The sequence below is a fragment of the Erpetoichthys calabaricus genome, chromosome 11 (assembly GCF_900747795.2).
Source record: "Erpetoichthys calabaricus chromosome 11, fErpCal1.3, whole genome shotgun sequence".
Lineage (NCBI taxonomy): Eukaryota > Metazoa > Chordata > Cladistia > Polypteriformes > Polypteridae > Erpetoichthys > Erpetoichthys calabaricus.
Window position 1 is genome coordinate 19495511 of NC_041404.2, and position 21453 is coordinate 19516963.

Genomic DNA, 21453 nt, shown 5'->3' on the forward strand with positions numbered 1-21453 from the left:
AAGTTTATCAATGGTGTTGAGTAAGTGAGTGGATGCCATTAGATGCAAAAGCAAATGAACTATTGTAGGATGTAATGCAGTTCATAAAGTTTTTACTTTCAGGTACCTCGTCAGTTAGAAGCTTCTGTAGATATGTAGGATATGAATGTAAAGGAGGCAGTCAAATTTGACCCTTTTGACAATAACGTGTAAATTCATTACTTGTATTGCCAGTTGTTTCTTCAGGGAAGTTAAGTGAATGACAATGATTGCAAATGACATTCATTAATCCCAATGAATTTTCATGAATAGTGGACTCATTATTGAACGCGTTGTCAGCTAACTGGCGCAATCGTTTAGCAGGTGTCTGTCGTTGATGTCCTTGATGTGAATGTTTTGTCTGTGCCGTTTGAGAGGCGCGTCGTTGTATGTGCAGGAATTGGGACGTGCTATTCTGGAGCCGTAATCGATTTGCCTGTGCTGTGTGAGAAGCCCGTTGCAGTTTACGGCGGTCATTGTTTGTATTGAGCCTTGCCCGGTTTTGTATGTCGGTTATTCGACCGACATGTATTGTTTTTTTTCATGCGGGTTCGTGTGTTTGGTCCCGTCACTCGAGCTGTATCGTTTTGTACCCGTGAGCGTGAATTCATGACTTGTTTGTTCTTCAGCGTTATAAATATGGATAAGTAATAAGGAGGATCGCACTCACTGTTAATATGGAGCCTTTTCTGTGGTTGAACGGTTAATAGTGCATCAGTGTAATGAGATCGACCTATGCTGCATAATTTGAATGTGTTCAGATGACGTATATTTAATACGGACGGTTCGTTTAGTAATGGTGCTTTGTGCCTCATTTCTTACTATGTTAATGTGGTCGTGGGTCCGAATCCTGCTTTTTGTGTATGTTTCGTGTGCTATGTCCGTAGTCTGTCCCGTTTTGTGTCCAATGGGTTTGTGTGGCGCTCGCGTCTGACTTCTTTTTTTTTGTGCTAGGGGGCGTTGCCTCATTTGTGTGTCGTGGGTCTCAATTCTCTTCTTTGTGTGTGTTTCGTTTCGCGTCTGACTCCTTTTTTCTGTGTGCTATGGGCGCCTCATTTCTTATTTTACGTTGCTTTGCATCCGGTTTCCGTTGCTTGTAAGGGGGATTTTGTGGAGGCGCTTGCGCAGTACGTCTTTTGCGGCTACGGCTTGTAAGGGGGATTTTGTGGAGGCGCTTGCGCAGTACGTCTTTTGCGGCTACGGCCCATGGCCGGATGTCCCTGCGTCCATCCGGTTTACCATTCTCGGTTAGTAATATGGATTCCTGAATAAAAAAAAAAATATTGACCTTACCAGGAGTTTTTAAATTGTTCTCCTGTTTAACATTCATTAACATCAGTAGTCTAACCTGCTTTCAAACAGAACAGAATGTGCATCATCTAACATAAAATAAAACATGCAAACAAGGTCATTGGAGTGAAAAACTCCCAGAAATTTGCAATGCTTTACTGGGCACTTGCAGAAAAACCCGAGCTAACTAAATCAAGTTGCAGTAGATTAAACAACATGCCAGCTGATGTTCAAGGTACATATACAAACAAATTTATGTGCAGAATTATCAGGTCAGTAATATAGCAAAAAATGCTATAAGTGTTAGTATGCTGCCCATGTCTGAAATAACATAATTGTCAATGGAGATGTCCATCCAGTGATTAGGAGATCTGTTGCTGTTGGTGTGGGTACAAGTTGTGGTACGCTAAGACAAGGATTAGAATTTTTGTTTTATGTATGTAACAGTATATACTACTTTAGTAGTATTTTATTTTCAATCAGTTTTGAAAACAGTCTTGCAAACTGATGACTAAGCAACAAAATAATTATTATAGTAATAGATAAATTCTATGTTTATGGTGCAGATATCTTACTAATGGCCATGTTATGCCTTTGTTTAGGGGTGTGAACTTCAGTTTGATACTGTGTGTGTGTATGTATATATATACATATATAATATATAATATCTATAATATCATATATAATATAATATCTGAATGTGTGTTTTTCTGTTTGTCCATTATGCATATTCACACTGTTGTACCCTATCTCTGCCAGATTTTACACAGATTCCCCATTTGCATAAGTGAAGACCATATGGTAGACTGTTTCATTCCAAAATTTTCCCCTACATCTGCACTTTACTTGGGAAGTGCCCCTAGGAGGCATTTTGGGACACAGTTATGCAAAGTTTTTCCCCACAGTGAGTATATTCAGTAAATATAGGTTTGCTGCCAAAATGTTCCCTTTGGAAATTATTTAGTAACTTCAGTGCTGGGTACAGTGCCTTCAGAAAGTATTCAGCCCCCTTCACTTTTTACACATTTTGCTATATTGCAGTCTTATTCTAAAATTTCTTCAGTTGATTTTTTTCTCCATATCAAGCAACACTCAATAATAATAATAATATAAGAATGACAAAGTAAAAACATGGTTTTAGGAATGTTTTTGCAAATGTTTTAAATTTAAAAAAAAAAATGAAATACCATAGTGACCCAAGTATTCAGAGCCTTTGCTGTAACGTTTGAAATCTGGCTCAGGTCCATCCCATTCTATTGATCATGATTGAGATCCTTCTATACCTTGTTTTGTGTCCATCTGTGGTCAATTTAGTTGATTGGACATGATTAGAAAAGACACACACCTGTCTATAGAAGGCCCCACAGTTGACACACTGAGTTCAAAAGAATTGCCTGCAGAACTGAGAGACAGGATTTAGTTAAGGCAGAGATCTGTGAATGTTACAAAAATAACTGCAGTATTAAAGATTCCCAAAAACGTAGTGGCCTGCATAATTCTTAAATTGATTAAGTCTGCAACAGCCACAGCCCTTCCTAGAGTTCCCTGCCCAGCCAAACTAAGCAATCGGAGAAGAAGGCCTTAGTAAGAGAAGTGACCATGAACCTATTGGTTACTGTAGCAGAGTGCCAGAGAACCGGTGTGGAGTTGGGAGAAAATTTCAGAAGAACAATCACTACTATATAATTTCACTACTTTAAGCTTTATGGCAGAGTGGCCAGATGACACATGAAAACTAACTTGGAGTTTTTAAAAAGGCATCTATTAGTCTCTCAGTCTGTGACAAACAAGATTCTCTGCTCTGTTGAAACCATGATTGAACTTTTTGGCCTCAGTTCTAAACCTCATATCTGGAGGAAACCAGAAACTGCTCATCACCTGCACAACAACATTCCATTGGTGAAGCATGGTGGTGACTGCATCATGCTCTGGGTGTTGTTTGTCAGCAGCAATGACTGAGATACTAGACAGGGTTGAGTGGAACCAGAACACAGTACAGAGATAACCTTAATAAAAATCTCCTCCAAAACACTCTGAACCTCATACTAGACTGAAGATACACCGTCCAACAGAACAGTGACCCTAAGCACAAAGTAAAGACAACACAGGAGTGGATTAGGGATAATTCTGGGAATGTTCTTGAGTGTTCCAGAACACCCCCGTCATCTCTGAAATGACCTGAAAATAACTGTTCACCAGCAGTCTCCATCCAACCTGACAGAGCTTGAGAGGAGGTGCAGAGAAGAATGGCCGAAAATCCTGCAATCCAGATATGCAAAGATTGTTGCGTCATACAGAAAAAGACTCCAGGCTGCAACTGAAAGTGGTACCGCTAAGTAAAGAGTCTGAAAGGTTGCATCATTGTGATATTTCCAGTTTTATTTTAATAAGTCCTAAAATACTGTTTTCACTTAGTTATTCAGGCTATTGAGTTTGTTTGATGAGGGAAAAAGTACATTTACAGTAAATGATTATATCATAAGGCTGCAATGTGGCAGAATATGAAAGAAGTGAAGAGGTCTGAATAACTTCTGAAGGAGATGTGTATATACAGTACTAGCTGTGCTAATCATCAAAGACAGACGGAAATCTGAGTAAGTAACATAGACCTCTTGTTTTTTATTTGATATGTGGGTTGTTCATTTGGTCTGGTATAATATGCACTCAATACCTTTTCCATGATTACAGCATTGTCCCTTTCTAATCTAGCCATCCGTTTTTGCACACTTCTTCTTTGCATTGCTTATCAAACTGACCACTCTTGCAGTCGAAGTGTTCTGCCAAGAAAATGTGGCATGTCATTGTTGCTGCATTGACTTGGTTTAGCAACTGTAGCCTAGTTGTGTTGGAACTCTAGTTTTCAGATATGTATATTGATATATCATTATTGCCACTCGTCCACTGACCAGCATGCAAAGTTATAAGTAATTAGCATTACAGCCAAATACTAGCACAGGTGGCCCGTGCTAGTGCAAGGAAGTCATTACCACTGTGCTGTTGCTGACAACAGAATAGGCTAGGACCAATTTTATTATTTTTTCAGATCATTATGTGGTATTTTTATTATCAGTTTAGATTTTTTTTTACCATTCTTCTACATATTTTGCATATTTTCAGAATTGTCTTCCTAACTTGAGCAATTAGGATGGACACACATTTACACAGGCACACACAGACATTTCCTTTTTTCCTCCTTCATCTTAGCCCTCTTTTATTCAGGTAGCTATGCTGATTTCAGGCTGTTTGGCAGTTACTCTCTGTTGGATGAATTCAGCAGTAATGTTTGCAGGGCACCATTTATTGGAATGTATGTTATGTTTCATGTAGTAATAAAATGCACTGCATGTTTCATTCCAACAGTTGGCGCTTCACAAACATTAGCACTGCTTTTTCAAATCCCAAACGAAATGGCATATAACAGGGACACATGGATTGACACACACGCAAAGACACTTGCCCTTTTATTAAGATAAATATATGTTTATATAAAATATATACAATGTGTATTATACATAATGCAAAAAAAATCTATAAAGATGTCTCAACTTATTTCAATAATTTGTAAGCCCTCTGTCTAAATATAAGCAGTATTGGAAGAATATATAATAATATGAGAAATAATGTAAACCCTAAAATGTGAAACAAAATAATGCATCATCAGATAAGCAATGATAATGTAATGTGCTTTTGGTCCCAAATTGTTTATTTACCTTTTTATAAAGAAGTGGAGAAAAAAAAACTTGCTAATGATTAATTATAAGACTTTCACAAAACTGTTCAAAGTCAGACAGTCAGTCATTATCCAACCCGATATATCCTAACTACAGGGTCACGGGGGTCTGCTGGAGCCAATCCCAGCCAACACAGGGTGCAAGGCAGGAAACAAATCCCGGGCAGGGTGCCAGCCCACCGCAGGGCACACACCCACACACACACACCAAGCACACACTAGGGACAATTTAGGATCGCCAATGCACCTAACCTGCATGTCTTTGAACTGTGGGAGGAAACCCATGCAGACACGGGGAGAACATGCAAACTCCATGCTGGGAGGACCCAGGAAGCAAACCCAAGTCTCCTTACTGCGAGGCAGCAGCGCTATCACTGCCACCGTGCTGCCCTATGTTCAAAGTATTATGTTAAAAGTATTTCTAGTTATTTTGGCAGCAGAACTTTACTGTCTTGCCACTTTGTCAAATATGTCCTGCCATGGGCAGTTATCTGATATATGACGCTGCCCATGGGCTCTAAACCTCTGTGGCCCTGAACTGGATTAAATGGGATTGACATTTGGTAGGTGGATAATCACATTATGATGCTACTTATAAAAAAAAAAATTGTGACCTCCATCTATCCCTCATTAATCCACGTAGTCCTATGCAGGCTCACGGCAGATTGGCCAGAGGATTTATCCAGTAGGGAACATCAGGATAAAACCATTCAGGTTCATTTTTCAGATTTTGCTAGAAGTGCCTTGTAATTGTTATTCACATAGGAATTCCCTTTGTAAGCAAGCACAATAACAAATATAATATTTCACAAAAATTACAGCCTCCAAGTAAACAAATATTATCAAGCACAACAGCAGACACAGTCAATAGGGGAAAATATAACTTAATAAAAAGTGTTTCCGTTGCTGTCAGTAGTATGATTTCATCAGAGGAATTCTGAATAGAGAGCTGATTTTTGTTTCCAGATCAAACCATCTGAGTCAAAGAATTACTGAAACTATTTTACAGAATAACACACAGTTTTTTTCATCAACATTATTTATTTTATGCCAAATTATATAGTTATTTATAATTATTGAATTTAATTAAATGCATCATAAAACTCTATAATTATAGTTGATGTAGTGGGCTCTGATTTCCAGGGTAACTTCACATCCTTCTACCAAAACAATGCTTGAAAGATGAGAAGCTGATGTTTTCTAGGAGTCTGTGAGGTGAAATACCTGTGTAACTATGTTTCTTTAAGTTTTCACAATTCTACAGCTACTGAGATGGCAAAAGTTCAAACATTAAGTAAGATGCATAAGATAGGAAATTCCACAGTGAAGGTATCTGCATTTTTTAACCTTTTACTAACATTCTAAGTAAAGACAAGTTCATACAGAATGAAGTGAAAGTTTAAAACCAACACAAAAATGACATTTCAGCTTCAGGCTTGTATATCATTAATTTGTTTCTTTATGTTACATCATCACTGAGCTACTGTTACATCATATGGATACATGACTATGCTCAGAAAACTATTTGTTTGTACTTTGCCATTTTCACACAAACATGTTATCCACCTTAATAGAAAGATAAGTTTCTGTCTTTGAGTTCATCCGGCTACTATGTCTCTGTCATTCCAAAAAGATGGCACATTGCAAGCATTTTTAGTAATTAAATGCATTGCATTTATCTTTCCAACAGATGGTGCATCACAAACATTAACACTGCTTTTGCAAATGGCATAACAGAGACAGGTCCTTTGCATGGTGCATACTAGATGTTAACACTGAAGTCTACACTTATATTAATTAGATTTCAATCTGTCTTCAACAGGTACTGCTGCAATTTATTGCTAAATGAATACTTGTGCGAATTTGACATTGACTTACTAAGAATTGCTGTTAAAGCCTTACAGGTAGGGCTGCCAACCGTCTTCATTTTCCTGGACATGTCCTCATTTTTAATGCGCCATGGACTGTCCTGGGGGAATTTATAAAATTTTGAAAATGTCCGGAATTTTGGTTCCTAAAATTTGAAAATCTCCATATGCTTATCATTGGTAAAAATTGAAAGCCATACATCAATTAGCATTTGCATAGTAGTGTGCACACATTTTTCCCAGAATCTTCACTTCAATTCCGGTAGTAAACAACGCAGATATTGACAAGAATAGTCGATGTCTGTCCAATTTGGCTTTTTCACTTCATCTTTTGAATTCAGCTTTATCTTCTTGGTGAGTAGACAGTTCATTATAAATGTTCCTTTCCTTAATTATTTATAATCCTAATTCACTGCAACTAAGTGAATTTATTCAAAATCAAAATTACAATTTCATGTTTTCTATGTGAGATCTAAGAACTTTCATATATCCAGGTACAGTCTGTCATATTTAAGTGCTGCTTTGTAATATTTTTATTTTATTTTATTGATTTTAATAACAAATCACATTCCATAAAAGTAAGTCAAGTTTTACCAGACTTGGTTCAAAACAAATTACAAATGCTTTGTAATATTTTAATGGAAAACAAATCACACATTTATACTGTCATATAAAGAAATATCTTTTTAGTTATCAGTTGATCAAGTAATAAGTCATTTCTTCAAGTAATTTAATAATATTTTCATAATTCTTTCATTTACATAAATTCAGGAATACCCATTATGCCGAAAAGAAAGTGCAAGTTCACAGACTACTTGAACTACAAATCCCCTTGTTGTTTTCGAAAAGGCAGAACAGATTCAATTAAGGGGCTAATGCTCCCAAGATTCAATTTCAGTAGCATGCTGTATAAAGATTTCTATTCATATTTATCCAAGAACCCAGATTTACTAAGAAAAATACATACCTTCAGTGGAAAAATATAAAATAATGTATATAAATGCAAATAAACTAAATTGAAAAGAGTAAAATTATTTTTATTTTACTAGAAGTGAATTTACCATGTGTATCATTTTTTACTGGTTTACAACTGCTATCCAAATAAGAGTGGAAGGAATGAAGTCTGTTAATTTAAGAGGCTTGACATTTTCAAAATATTTAATGGGCTATTAGTTTGCCAGTGACTCTGATTTTGGCCATTATCATAATTATAGTGATAAACTGAATCTAAAGGTTTATATCATTTTTAAAAAACCATAAGACAGTATAAAGGCATATTACGGCATCATAGGGAAAAGTCGCCCTTAAAAGTTCTCATTTTTCAACTCAAATTCCCTTATTTCTAAAGAAAGAGAGGTGGCAGCCCTACTTGCAGGTGACTATGGGAGTAATCCATCACAGTCAAGGGAATGGACATGCTCCTTCTTCTTATGTGGGCGGCACGGTGGCGCAGTGGTAGCGCTGCTGCCTCGCAGTTAGGAGACCCGGGTTCGTTTCGCTTTGCATGTTCTCCCCATGTCTGCGTGGGTTTCCTCCGGGTGCTCCGGTTTCCTCGCACAGTCCAAAGACATGCAGGTTAGGTGGATTGGTGATTCAAAATTGGCCCTAGTGTGTGCTTGGTGTGTGTGTGTGTTTGTGTGTGTCTTGTGGTGGGTTGGCACCCTGCCCAGGATTGGTTCCCTGCCTTGTGCCCTGTGTTGGCTGGGATTGGCTCCAGCAGACCCCCGTGACCCTGTGTTTGGATTCAGCGGGTTGGAAAAAGTGATGGATGGATGCCTCTTATGTCATGGGATAATAAGGTTCACTACTGAAAGATGATGATGTCCACTTTCTGTTTGAAGAAAGCTGCTAACTCACCGCAGTTAGTTATAACATGATCCAATTAAAAGCTCAGTTAAGGATGCACATTACCGGTCAAAAGTTTTAGAACACCTCAGTTTTTTTCACTTTTTCATGGAAATGCATGCAGTATAGAATAAATAAACAATTGCAAATAAAAAATAAGTCAAGGGATCATTAAGTGTACAAAAATTGATTTATATTTTGATTCATCAAAGTAGCCATCTTTTGCTAATATAACAGCCAAACTGTGTTAACCCTTTTGATTCAGAATGTAAGTCACCAAGTTTGCCTCCAGCAAAATAGCCCCAGTCGTTCACACTTCCGCCTCCGTTGGATTGTGTAGGACACTGTACTCACTTGACACTTCGATTTTGTTTTTGCAATTTCTCTAAATGAAAGGCCTACACTTTTAAGGGTAGTAATGCTCTGTTTCATTTCATTTGTTAATTGCCTTTTTCTTGCCATTATCAAATTTGCAACTGTCTATAGTGTAGTACTGTCCAAGTTGTAACACAGTCTTTTCCAGCTCTGCTTTAAGACAGGCAGGGGGGGTTTTAAGTAATCAACAGAAGTTGGGACACCTGTGCAAATTGTTCGCTTCAACTGGCAAGGCTTTAAGTTACTTTAACTGCTGCAGAACATCTGTAGGTTGTAACCTATTAGGTGATCCCTAAAGAAGGCCCATTTGCAGTATTCTGAAATTTCCTCTTTATTCAGTTTTTGTCAACATAAACTTTAAATTTAAACCTATACATTATATGTCATGCTTTAAATATTACAGTCTTTCAGTTTTTTCTCACATTTCTATCCCGATTTAGGGACATTTACAGTAGTGGGGCGGCGGAGTCAACTGGATCTGAAACATCTTTTCAGCAAACTGAACCTTGTATTCTGAGGAAATATGAAGTGAACAATGCCTTCCCCATAAAAGCTTTCAACACTAAGTGTCTGCTGTTTGGTTATTCCAGTGACTTCTGCACTAAGAAATCACAATTCCTGCTGTGACTTTCCTTCAAAACCAATTGTTAGAATCATTTCACAGAGTTATAGACTGGATGTCTGCCTATAAAATTGTCCGTCTCATCTGGACTAATTCCAAAAGGAAACAGAGGGGCGTTTGATATGTTTTACCATCATCATTAAATCTTCTTATATAATACGCTACTGTGGCTGTCCGTTTGTCTGTCCAGGATTTTAAATCACCTGTAGCTCGCAAACAGTTTGAACTATTGACCTGAAATTTGGTACACATATACTACGTGATGTCTATTGTCTGCTTTCGGGGAGCTGATTGACCTCCAAGATTATTCCTCTTTTTAATTTAATTTTATTTTATTGTAAAATCAACTTTCGGCAGTGTGCCGCCGTTCTCATCCCTACCACCTTAACCGTCACATCCCCTACCTCTTCATATCTTAAATCATTCTTGAGACAGATTGAAGACTTAAGTGCCAGCTTAAGTGAAAAATTAAGGAAAACGTACTAAGTAATTGCAACACAAACACTGACTTAATCAGTTTTAACATGAAAAGATGACGACGAAAGAAGAGAAGAAGCGGGCCACTAGGGTGGAGAAAAAAAAAGCTGCTCAGGAAGCGGCAAGCGCATCAACATCTGAGCAAACGAATGCTAAACGTACTGAGAAAGAGGATGAAAACTATGAATGCTCAAGTCACGTGTAATGTGCAGTGCGCCGTTACTGGTAAGGCATAATTTTTGATAGTGTGTAATGGTCATGGATTTATTCAGGAAAGCTGAAATTTAGTATTTTAGCCATGTAAACCCATTAGAAAAAAATCAGTTTTCTTGTGTTTCTCCAGTGTTCCTGGAGTAGGTTGTTTCCCTCCTGGATTTAAACAGTCAGCGGTGCTGTGCTACCTGAAAATGAACAGCTTAGCTAAATTTCTTAGCTGAAGGAACATTTCTATGAGTCAGGAGCCTGTGGTTTTACTTTTTTTACTATAGGGTGATGCATTACTAATTCTATTTAATTATTACCTGAAAATATTAAAACCAATGTTCATATGGTATCCACTATTCTCATATTGAAAAGCTCAGTGCTGAAATGCTGTAAATGCAAAAAAATATGTTAACAGGAGTGACAAATATACCAAATCTAGGCTGAGTGAGAGAATTGGGGAGCATGCTGCCATATTGCTGGTAACCCTCGCTGTTAGAAGCCCAGTTGGCGACTGTAATTCAAAGAGTTGTACTTTGGCTTCTCTGGCTGTGAAAGAATTGCTGTAGAATTTAAAGACCCCACGTTCGAGACCCACTGCTGCCTTAGAAAACAAACAGCAGAGAGCTGGCATCAACCTGAGTGAATTCTTTAGCACAGACAGATGTAATACTGACCTATACATCAGACCAGTATCCATATTGGAGTTGTGTAATGAATACTTTAACGCTTTTGTAGTAGCAGACTGTATGAATATTACTCATTCATTGTTGGAGAAGTGTGAGTAACAAGACAACTTTAGTCGTCTGGTTAAATATGTCTGTATAAATGTAAGATAGCATAGGTGTAGTTTGGGTACAGATAGTTTGGGAGAATATTTGATGGAATGCTTTCTGGATCTTCTCATTTTTGAGCTTTTGTTGCTTAAAGATTTTACTGACTTGAAAATCTGTAACCTGAAATGCTGAAATTTTGGACAGTCATTGTGTACGTACATCAAATCATGCACAGGCTTTGTTCAGAGGCAGATGGCATTGCAGTAGTAAATCCTGCACTATAGTCTGATGCTCCACTTTACAACCAGACATGAGTAGGGTCAACTGCACGGATTTTTCCTGGTAATTGATTTTGCATTCTTCAATGTCCCACCTAAGCTCTGTGTCTTGTAAACAGTGCAGTGCAGTTAGTTGTTGGTTTCTACATATTTTTCACCATGTGTTGAAACAGTCAACCAGCTGGAAATCTGACTGAAGAGACTAACGCTGAATGGGCCTCGTCATAGCAGCACTGCTATTCAGTCTCTGCTTGTAACCAGGATGAAGGAGCATTAATGTATATTCTTATTTTTTTAGTCACCATTTTAGCATGCAGTGGAACAATAGTCACATTTTTGTGTTGCATATAAATGTTCAAAATTCTTTCTTCCCTTTCAGGAAAGTCTTATCTTGAAAATGTTACTAAACCACATTTTATGAGATTGTGATAGGTATCTATCTATCTATCTATCTATCTATCTATCTATCTATCTATCTATCTATCTATCTATCTATCTATCTATCTATCTATCTATCTATCTATCTATCTATCTATCTATCTATCTATCTATCTATCTATCTATCTATCTATCTATCTATCTATCTATCTATCTATCTATCTATCTAAAACCCCCAGTGTTAAATTCCATGTATAGTTTCTCATATTTGCTGACTACAATAAACAGTAAATTAGGTGCAGCAGACTTGGACTGCTGTCTCGATCACAGAGGAAATCTTTTTAACTAGGTAGTTTACACTTTTGCTGTTCATAGTTTTCTTTTTTTTTTTTCCAAATAAAGAACTGTACACCTTATACTATACCTTTGTCAGTGGTGTTAATGGCATGAACCAAGAGAATGTGTGGAAGTGGTGGCTGTGTTGGGTCCTGTCTAAGCCTTGCCAGAGCACCTCCCCACCTCCTCATTCATTTTCTTGAGAGTTAGCAACAATGAAGGCCACATTAGGTCGAACTTATCTTAAAATCCTGACAGACCGCACACAAATGGTTAGGGTGGGCCCTCACATCTCCTTGGCCATCAGCACTCTTCACGCTGTACACACATGATTGCGCCCCCGCCTACCACAGCAACACCATCGTCAAATATGCAGATGACACCACTGTGGTGGGGCTCATCTCTGGGGAGGATGAATCCGCCTACAGGGACGAAGTGGAGCGGCTGACAGCATGGTGCACTGACAACAACCTACTCCTGAACACAAGTAAGACCAAGGAGCTTGTTGTGGACTTCAGGAAAAAGAAAACGGACATCAAACCATTCTACATCGAAGGGGACTGTGTGGAGAGGGTTTCAGACTTCCGCTTCCTGGGAGTCTACATCATGGAAGACCTGTCCTGGGGTGTGAACACAGCTGAGCTGGTGAAGAAGGCTCAGTTGAGACTTTACTTCCTGAGAGTCCTCGGGAAAAATAACATCCCCCAAAAACTGCTGGTGTCCTTTTATCGCTGCTCTATTGAGAGTATCCTGTGCTACTGCCTCTGTATGTGGTTTTCCAGCTGCACAGCAGCGCAGAGGAAAACACTTCAGTGGATCATAAAGACTACCCAGCAGATAATCGGCTGTTCTTTACCCTCTCTGGATGAACTACACAGCTCTCGCTGCCTTAGGAAAGCGGAAAACATCTTGAAAGACTCCTCACACCCCGCTCATGACATGTTCCAACTGTTGCCATCAGGAAAAAGATATAGGAGCTTCAAAACAAAGACAAATAGACTGAATAACAGTTTCTACCCTGTTGCTATTAGGGCACTGAATGTCACCTGATCACCTCCAATGCAGCATCTTGTGCAATAGTGTTCATGTGCAATTAAGGTCTTATGTTGAACGTTTGTGTTCTACCTTATTTCTTCTTATCCCTTTTATCCTTTTTTTAATTATATTTTATTTATATTTTGACACCGCAGGGAGTGCACCTAATTTTGTTGTATTTGTTACAATGACAATAAAGATATTCCGATTCTGATTCTGATATGTATACCCTGTTTGAATAATGTATATTGTAGCCATGGTGTCCAGAGGCATGCAGTGTTCATGAGTGATATTTGGTGGTTAATTGTGAGTGCTTCTTGTGACACCTGGCCATATCACAGGGATTGTATGCTGTGAGAAGAATGAATCTCCAGACATTGTATATTATATCCCGGCTACAAATGTTTGAAATTATCAAACAGAGATATTCACAAGACTGAGTCCAAAACAGAACTGAATACTTGGAGGTAAGATGGTGGTTTTAAGGGCTAGGGGAGGAAATTATGTCACCTATGCTGGAACCGGAAGTGACGTCATCAGAGGTGCCGGGACCTGGCGAGATTTCCTGGAAATGGTCTGCAAGAAACAGAGAGACAGTCAGCACACTCTGCTACCCCCTGGTCTGGTGTAGTATTACATTTACTGAGGCCCTTTAGCTGTCTCCTACTCGCACGTGTGTGACAATGCACAAACAACTTAATTTATTAAAGACCAAAAAATAATCAGTAGTCAGTACATGTAACCTATATTTTATTTAATAATAGCAAACATAATTACTTTTGATGTTGCAAATTTTGTCTTCCATATTTGCTTGATTTTAGTTTTATATATGAACTAGGGGGCTTCGCCCCCTGCTCGCTTCGCTTGCCAACCCCTGTACTTGGTTTTTCGGATACACTTAAGATTTTTTTTTTCTTTGAACTGTTGCTATTTCATTAGTTTCACTTTTATTTCAGAACTTCTGTAAAACAATATTTGTAATCTTGCGAGTCCCAATATGCTGAATCTTTTTAATGAGGTCAGGATAGGTTTCTCTGTTTGGAATTTCAGCACATACAAAACAATCTACATCATCAGCAGTTCATAATTTTTTTTTACAAAGTAAAAAAGTAAGTAGAGTTCTGCATTGGACTCCTGTCTGTAAAGTCGTGCTATTTTCCTCTCACAGTTCCAAAAGTACATGGGGTTACCAAGGTGATACCCCAGCTTTTGTCTAGGTTTTTGTACAAGGGCTAGACAGAATGTTTTTGACTCCTGGGCTAAATTTAGGTTTTTCAATAAGCAGACAGATAAATATATATACACTAACAAAGTAACCAATAAATGCATGTGCGGTAAACTCCGTTTTTGAAATTCTCAAGATTCTTTATTTGTCACATGCATAGTTTATATAGGGCAACACGCAGTGAAATGCATCCTGATCCGCTTATCAAAAACTGTGCAAAGTTAGTAGAATATCAGTTAGATTAACAAAAAGTCATAGATCGAAAGATAACAGAATAGTAGAACATAATAAATAAGTACAATTATGTCAATAAAGTAGAATTAAGTGTTAAGGTGCAATAGTGTAGTAATTATTGTGCAAAACCAAAGTTAGACTGGTGCATAGTTAAATGAGGCAGTTTGTTTGTTTGCGCTACTGCGATCTTTACTTTTTTATATTTTCTAATTTTCCTACTTTCATATCCTTTAACTTTCTCCACATGTGTATAGTGCCGTTTTTTTAAGCCTTTCTAATTTCCCTGGTTTCATAGTCTCTAACCTGCTCTGCATGTGTTTAGCGCCAACGTTTGTAAACGTCTTTATGAAGTTCTACTTTGTCTTTCTACTCACTGTCATTTAATTCTGAGCCTGATTGGACGTGCTTTTTTTTCCAATTCCACTTGTTCCGGGCTGATAATTACTTTCCTTATTTTCTGAATTTACACCTCGATTATTCTTTTTTGCTCTTTTTTCTGCCCAACGCATTTGAGTCTCTTTTCTCCGTGCTGCTTTCTTCTTCGCTTATATGTCGACATTTAATTTATAACGTACTGTCCTTATATGCTTTATATGTGCTGAGAGCCCTGGATCTGTGTGTGCTCAAATCCTTCACAAGACTGAATGTTTTGCTGCCTATTGTCCTATTTGATAGATTGTAAGTAGGGCGTGTCTTTGGTCTCGCGGGTCTTTAAAATGTCTTCTGAGAAGATCACGTATCGTAGACTTGCTCTTTGTTTTCCAGGACAGGATTTCTTTTTATAATAGATAGATAATATGGAAAGACTATTAAAGGTGAGTAGAAACATGTAGACTAGAGTGTTACAATATTTTTGTCACATTTCATCATCAATACACTAAGGACAAATATTGTGATTAGTACTACATCCATATGGGTGACACACTGCTTACATTAGCATTGCTGAAGAGATGGTTTTGTCTGCCTTTACACAGAGGGTTTGACTTTTTTTTTTTTTTTTTTTTAGTATTACAAGGAAGAAAGTAAAAATAAAAAAAAAACTTCAATTTGCTAGCATTTTCAAAATTGTGAGATTCAAAATTCCAATACACTATAAACTAGGACTTTCTCTCCATTTACAATTTATTTATTCTTATTGCACACAGTGGATTACAGAAATTTGGGGTCAAAATACACCAACTGAAAGTTCTCATCAAATTCATCTGCAATTTTAACTGCAATTCCACCCCATTATTTATATTATTCATAATTATAGACTATGTACTGTATTTATTTACTTTCAGTAAGTAAACAGATTGATTTATATATGTAAATAACCAATAATTTATACAAATGCATTTTTTTCACATATTTAATTATATAAATAATTATATTTATTAATACATAAATTATAAACACATTACTAATCATAGATATTACTAGTAATACATTATTTATTGATATATACTACGGGGTTACACCCCTGCTTGCTTTGCTCGCCAACCCCCAGCGGTTGGCCCTGGGTGCCTGCTATCTTGTGGCTGAGCCACTTGAAGGGTGTCGGGGCACCCGTCCATTAGAGAAAGTGATTGTATTTAAAGAGCTGGCATATAGAAGAATGTAAGGGGGTGTGGGAGGAAGACGGTTTGGTCCTTAGTTGTTATAAATAGAAAATCGATTACTTGAATATTTCACTACAACTGTGTATTTTAAATACCATTGAATAATAAAGCATAGTTAAAGTAAAAAGTTAGTAGAAGTAAAAATGTAAAACATAATAAAAAGTACATAAAAAATTAAATTACATTAACGTCTCATCAAAACAATATTATGAATTGCTTTTTTGCATTTCTGTTTGCATATTGATCGGGATATTTTTCTTTCTCGTTTATTAAACAATTCTTAGTTCTTGATTTTTATTAAATGCAGCTCTTTTTTGTTCTTTTTTTTGACTTTCATTATCAGCTCTTGCCTCTTTTCTGCCACAATCTAAAATTTGATATTCTTGAATAGATGATTTGCTTTTTCATTATAACCGACTGTGTAGAAGGGCGAGTTAGCACTGAGAATGTCATAGGGTGGTACGGAGAGAGGATGTGCGCAGTAGGAGTAATGATTGGGCGAGTGGTGTGGAGGGAGTGGTCAAGGCTGAATACCTCAGATACGACAGAAAACTTTTTTAATAGAGAGATTGTATTGTTATGTATATGTATTGCATTGTTATTATTTATATTCTTATATTTTCACTGTTTATATAAGCTTAACAGAAGACAACACAGGAGTTGAGTGTTCTTGTATTGTTAATAATTTATAATCGAAATGCAAGTAGATTTTTTAATTTCATCACTAGACATTCTGTATGCATTCAGTAGCAGCTCTGCACAGATTTGATGTTTGTATATGTATATACATTCTGCATATATGTATCCCATTTTGCACACTTTATTGTGCTGTGGATTTAATTTTACAAGAATGCATTTGCCACTTTAACCCATCAGTCTATATGGAATAACTCATAATGATAAAGTGCAAACATGTCTTCAGAAAAGTTTCCAAATTTATTAAAAGTCAAGAATTGAAAGTGCTCATTCAGTACTTTGCAGAAGCCCCCTTGGCAGCAATTACAGCTTCAGATCTTCTTAGGTAAGGCTCTATAAGCTTTGCACACCTGAATATGGGCAGTATAACTCTACTATGACTAATAAATTTAAGTTGTTGTATTTTTATCGTCCTGTAGTTTATTCTGTTTTCACCAGTCTGTGCTGTTTGAATAATGTGGTGTAGGAATCGATATCCATTTTTTTTTTTTTTTATTTTAAAAATTTTATTGTAATCATTCATACAAATCGATCCATTTTTACAAAAAATAAGATTGAAAAACAAGTCGACTCCCACCCCTGAGAGAGAGAGCATGGCCAGCGGGGTAAAACTTAAAGCTTGTAAACATACCTAAATTGATGAGTTTAATAGGCCAGTAGAGATGAATGGAGAAGAAAATGAAATGCAGAGATAATTGCTTCCTCGGTGCTTTAAGAGCTTTTTCTAAAATTTTATTGATTATATCCTGCCAGGTTTAAAAAAAAATTCTGTACAGATCCTCTAACTGAATATTTGATTTTTTCCAATTTTAAATAGTATAAAACATCGGTTACCCACTGACTTATTAGAGGAGCGTTAGGATTCTTCCAGTTTAGCAAAACAAGTCTGTGTGCCAAAAGTGTAGTGAATGCAATCACAGTTTGTTTGTCCTTCTCCACTTTAAACCCATCTGGAAGGACACCAAACACAGCTGTTAATGGGTTAGGAGGGATTGTGACTCCAAGGCTGTCTGGAAGGCTCTTAAAAAATTTGGTCCAAAATGATGTTAATTTGGCGCAGGCCCAAAACATGTGACCCAGTGAGGCTGGGACTTGGTTGCAGCGTTCGCAGGTTGGATCTTGCCCTGGAAACATTTTGGACAGTTTTAAGCGAGACAGATGTGTTCGATATATAATTTTGAGTTGAATATTTGTATGCTTTGCACATATGGAGCTTGAGTGAATTCTCTGCATTGCTACTTTCCACTCCCTTTCTGATATATTGATTAAGAGATCTTTTTCCCATTGTCCTCTTGGATCTTTGAAAGGGGGGGGACTGTAAAATAATTTTATATATTGCAGAGATGATGTCTACGTCCTTGAAACTGAGCAATATTTTTTCCAGCATGGACGAGGGTGCAAGATGAGGAAAATCGGGCAGGTTCTGTTTAACAATGTACCTAATTTGAAGACAGTGAAAGAAATGTGTAGCTGGAAAGTTAAATTTAGAATGTAATTGTTCGTAGGCTGCAAAGATGTTGTCTACATTTTTATTTAGCATTAAATGTTATCAGTGTTGCGATGGGCTACAGTCAGTCTGGTGTTTGATTATTGGAAGTAGGATAAATAACTAAAAAAAATGAAATGTGAAATTTCATTTCTCTATAGTCCTCTGCTATTGCTGAATAGATTGTGAACAAAGCTGGAGGTGAAGTATGAGGTACACACTTCACAAATGAATGTTTCCTCCAGCTCCAGATGGTGAAATTGTGGCATGCAGAAGCCTGAAGTCAGTGTTCAGAACAGCTTTGAACGTTTGAGAAATTTATTTTGAAAAATTTCCATTGAGTGCAGTGAGGTCATTCCTATTGTATGTATAGTATAAACAGGCCTTTACCTTCAAGATACTGCTCACACTGTCAGGTGAGCGTGAGTGTAATTTGATCACATAAGGGAGCTGCTCGCTTAACTCAAAGGTCATATCAGTTCAAATCAAGTTACGGGACAGGCTTTTGAGCAGCTTGCAGCCTTAGGGAATAAAGACTGATTAAGGTTTACTGAGCCAATTGGCTGAATGTCAAGCAGGAAGGCAAAATTAAGGCTTATTGCACTGATCATCGGTGTACGTTTTTAATGGAGTTTTATAGACAATTAGATGTAGCAGTGACCAGTGGCTCTTCATGGCTTTAGACCCCATGGTTCAAATTATATCCTGGTTTTTCTGTTTGTGGCCTGGGGTTTGCATGCCCATATCCAGGGCTAATTTCTTCCTTACACCTAATGCTGCCAGGATAGGCAGCAGCTTCTCTTGACCAAGTATAAGAATAAGTGGCTGTGAAAGATGGACAGATGGATAGCCACAGTGCTGGTAGTCAGCAGGACAGCCAATACTGACTTGGCTTGTTTGACAGTAAGACAAAAGGAGCAATGCCTTTAATTTTAATTTTTTTGTCAGCCAATATTTTTTACCTTACATTTTTGTGCTACAGTTTGCCTTTGCTTAATGTTATGTTTCTGTGATACAGTTTTAAAGACAGTATGAAGTCCCTAATTGAGACACATAATATAGAGCATATCCTTTATTTCATGGAAAGGAAACCATTAAAGAGAGCTTTTACAAGAGATTACCAGAGTTCATTTTATTTTCCTTAGAGGCAAATTGCTGCATGACAAGTATTTCTGATCCCACAGAATCACAACATGGTGCTGGAGTTTTAAAACAATTAGATTGACCATTGCAGTGTCCAGGGGGTCCTTCCTCATCAAGTTTAACTTGGTGCCAACATGAAACAGAATACCTCTTCTTAAAATAGGCTGCTATGATTTCTCCTGTATTTGTATGCGTGAGACTTTCAGTTTTGCTTCTGAAAATAGGAGGCAAGATCTTGGCAGCTCAGCCACTTTGAGCTGTAATAACTTTTGTTCTGTTCAACTTTCCACAGTTTACTTCCTGCCAGCTGTGCAGTCACAGGCGTAGTCATGAAAATGCATTAAGCAGGCCCAGTGACTGATCATGCAACTGAAATATTTAACGCTTCCTTTGACAGCAGTATTAAAGGGAAACAACATGTTTGTCTTGTATACATTATTTCTGTTAATTATTGGGTTTTACAGTAACAGTTTGTGCTTTGAAAAGATTAAACACTAACCAAATGTTTAATGTGACTTTTAACTTGACTTCTGTTATTGTCTCCCTGGAGAATGCTGTGTATGCCACTGTGAATTTCCTCCCTGACTGAAGTGTGTGCACAGAGTTACATAAGGAAGGACCTAACTGAAAATAAACTTCATGGTTAAAAAAGTGAAAAACTTTTCTAATCTATTTTTTTCCCCCAGGCTTCTTTTGTCAAACTATGCCACACTGTCAAGCGCATTCCTAAAGAGGTGACTGCACATGTGTGTTTTGATTTTTATTTTTCCCCTCGTTCTTTTGGTGTATGTAGTTGGTGACATGTTGGGGTCAAGTTTGTGGCAGCATTGCATTTGGCAGAATGACGCATGCGGCCTGATGAGATCAGTAACTCTGTAATGGCCTGCTTATGTGTTTTTTTTAAGCACAGCTGATGTAAAGAAAATCTCGGTGAGGTTCTTGGCACAGCCTCCACGCGGGTGCTCAGCATGTTTGCTTGGTGTGTGGGAGACATCATTCACTTGCATCCCCGTCTTGCTGTTATTAGTTACATTTGTGACCATTTGCATTAAAGCAGCAGCAGCAGCATTTCCCTTTTTGAAGGAAAGAAGTTCATTTCCAGCAAAATAATGACGTACTACTGGGTTTTGGGTTGGAAACTGTGAACAGCTGTTCAGGAAATTCTCTTAGCATCCAGAAAAGACAGGAATAACAGATGGAGGATGCTGCTGCCCTCAATTTAAAATGGACTTTGCTACATAAGCTCTGGTCTCCTTGCTTCTCCTTTCCAATTGCAGATATCCTGAATGAGTAAAACCCTTTGGGCATGCTGTGTAAGTGAGACTAATGTCGTGTTCTCCCCTCATCTACACCAAACGGATTTTTGCTATAAATCAATAATGTTTAATAGGAGTATAGACCTGGCAGTTAACATTGAGAAAATAGGCTGCTGTTCCATGAGGATTAACGGAAATTAAATTTGGAAAAATCTTGCCATATCATCCATTGGCAAGCTACATCATTGAATGAATTAATATATTTGCCAAAGGGCAATAAAGTTGAGGCACGTCTGTTTATATAAAGGATTAAGAAGACTGCAGTGGGGGTGGAGGGCAGACAAATAGGCCCATTCAACCTAAACCCAGGGCACAGTTTCATGGATCTGCTTACCATGCTACACTGTAGCTGTAGGGGGGAAGGTTGTGAATATGTGCAGTACTGCCATTAATCAGCTACTGTAATGTAACAAACATGTTGGAGCTGTAGGCATGGTTTATATAAATTAGAATGGTTATGCCAGGAACATTAAGGCTGTTCTTCTCCTAGGACAGCATCCTTGTGCCTGGCAGAAGCCAAAAT

General features: G+C 37.6%; 1 protein-coding gene across 5 annotated transcripts in view; it reads left to right on the forward strand.

The window, feature by feature from the left end:
- Window positions 1-21453, forward strand: part of LOC114660226 (rho GTPase-activating protein 26-like) — a 254418-nt gene that overhangs the window by 218086 nt on the left and 14879 nt on the right. For 2 of the 5 annotated variants that reach the window (XM_028812771.2, XM_028812769.2), the window contains exon 21: window positions 20301-20348. The exons of 2 other annotated variants lie outside the window; for them this stretch is intronic. In XM_028812771.2, coding sequence (XP_028668604.1) covers window positions 20301-20348 — 48 coding nt within the window. Of the gene's footprint in view, window positions 1-20300; window positions 20361-21453 lie in introns of all 5 variants that reach the window. One more of the 5 variants, XM_028812773.2, reaches the window with a different exon arrangement.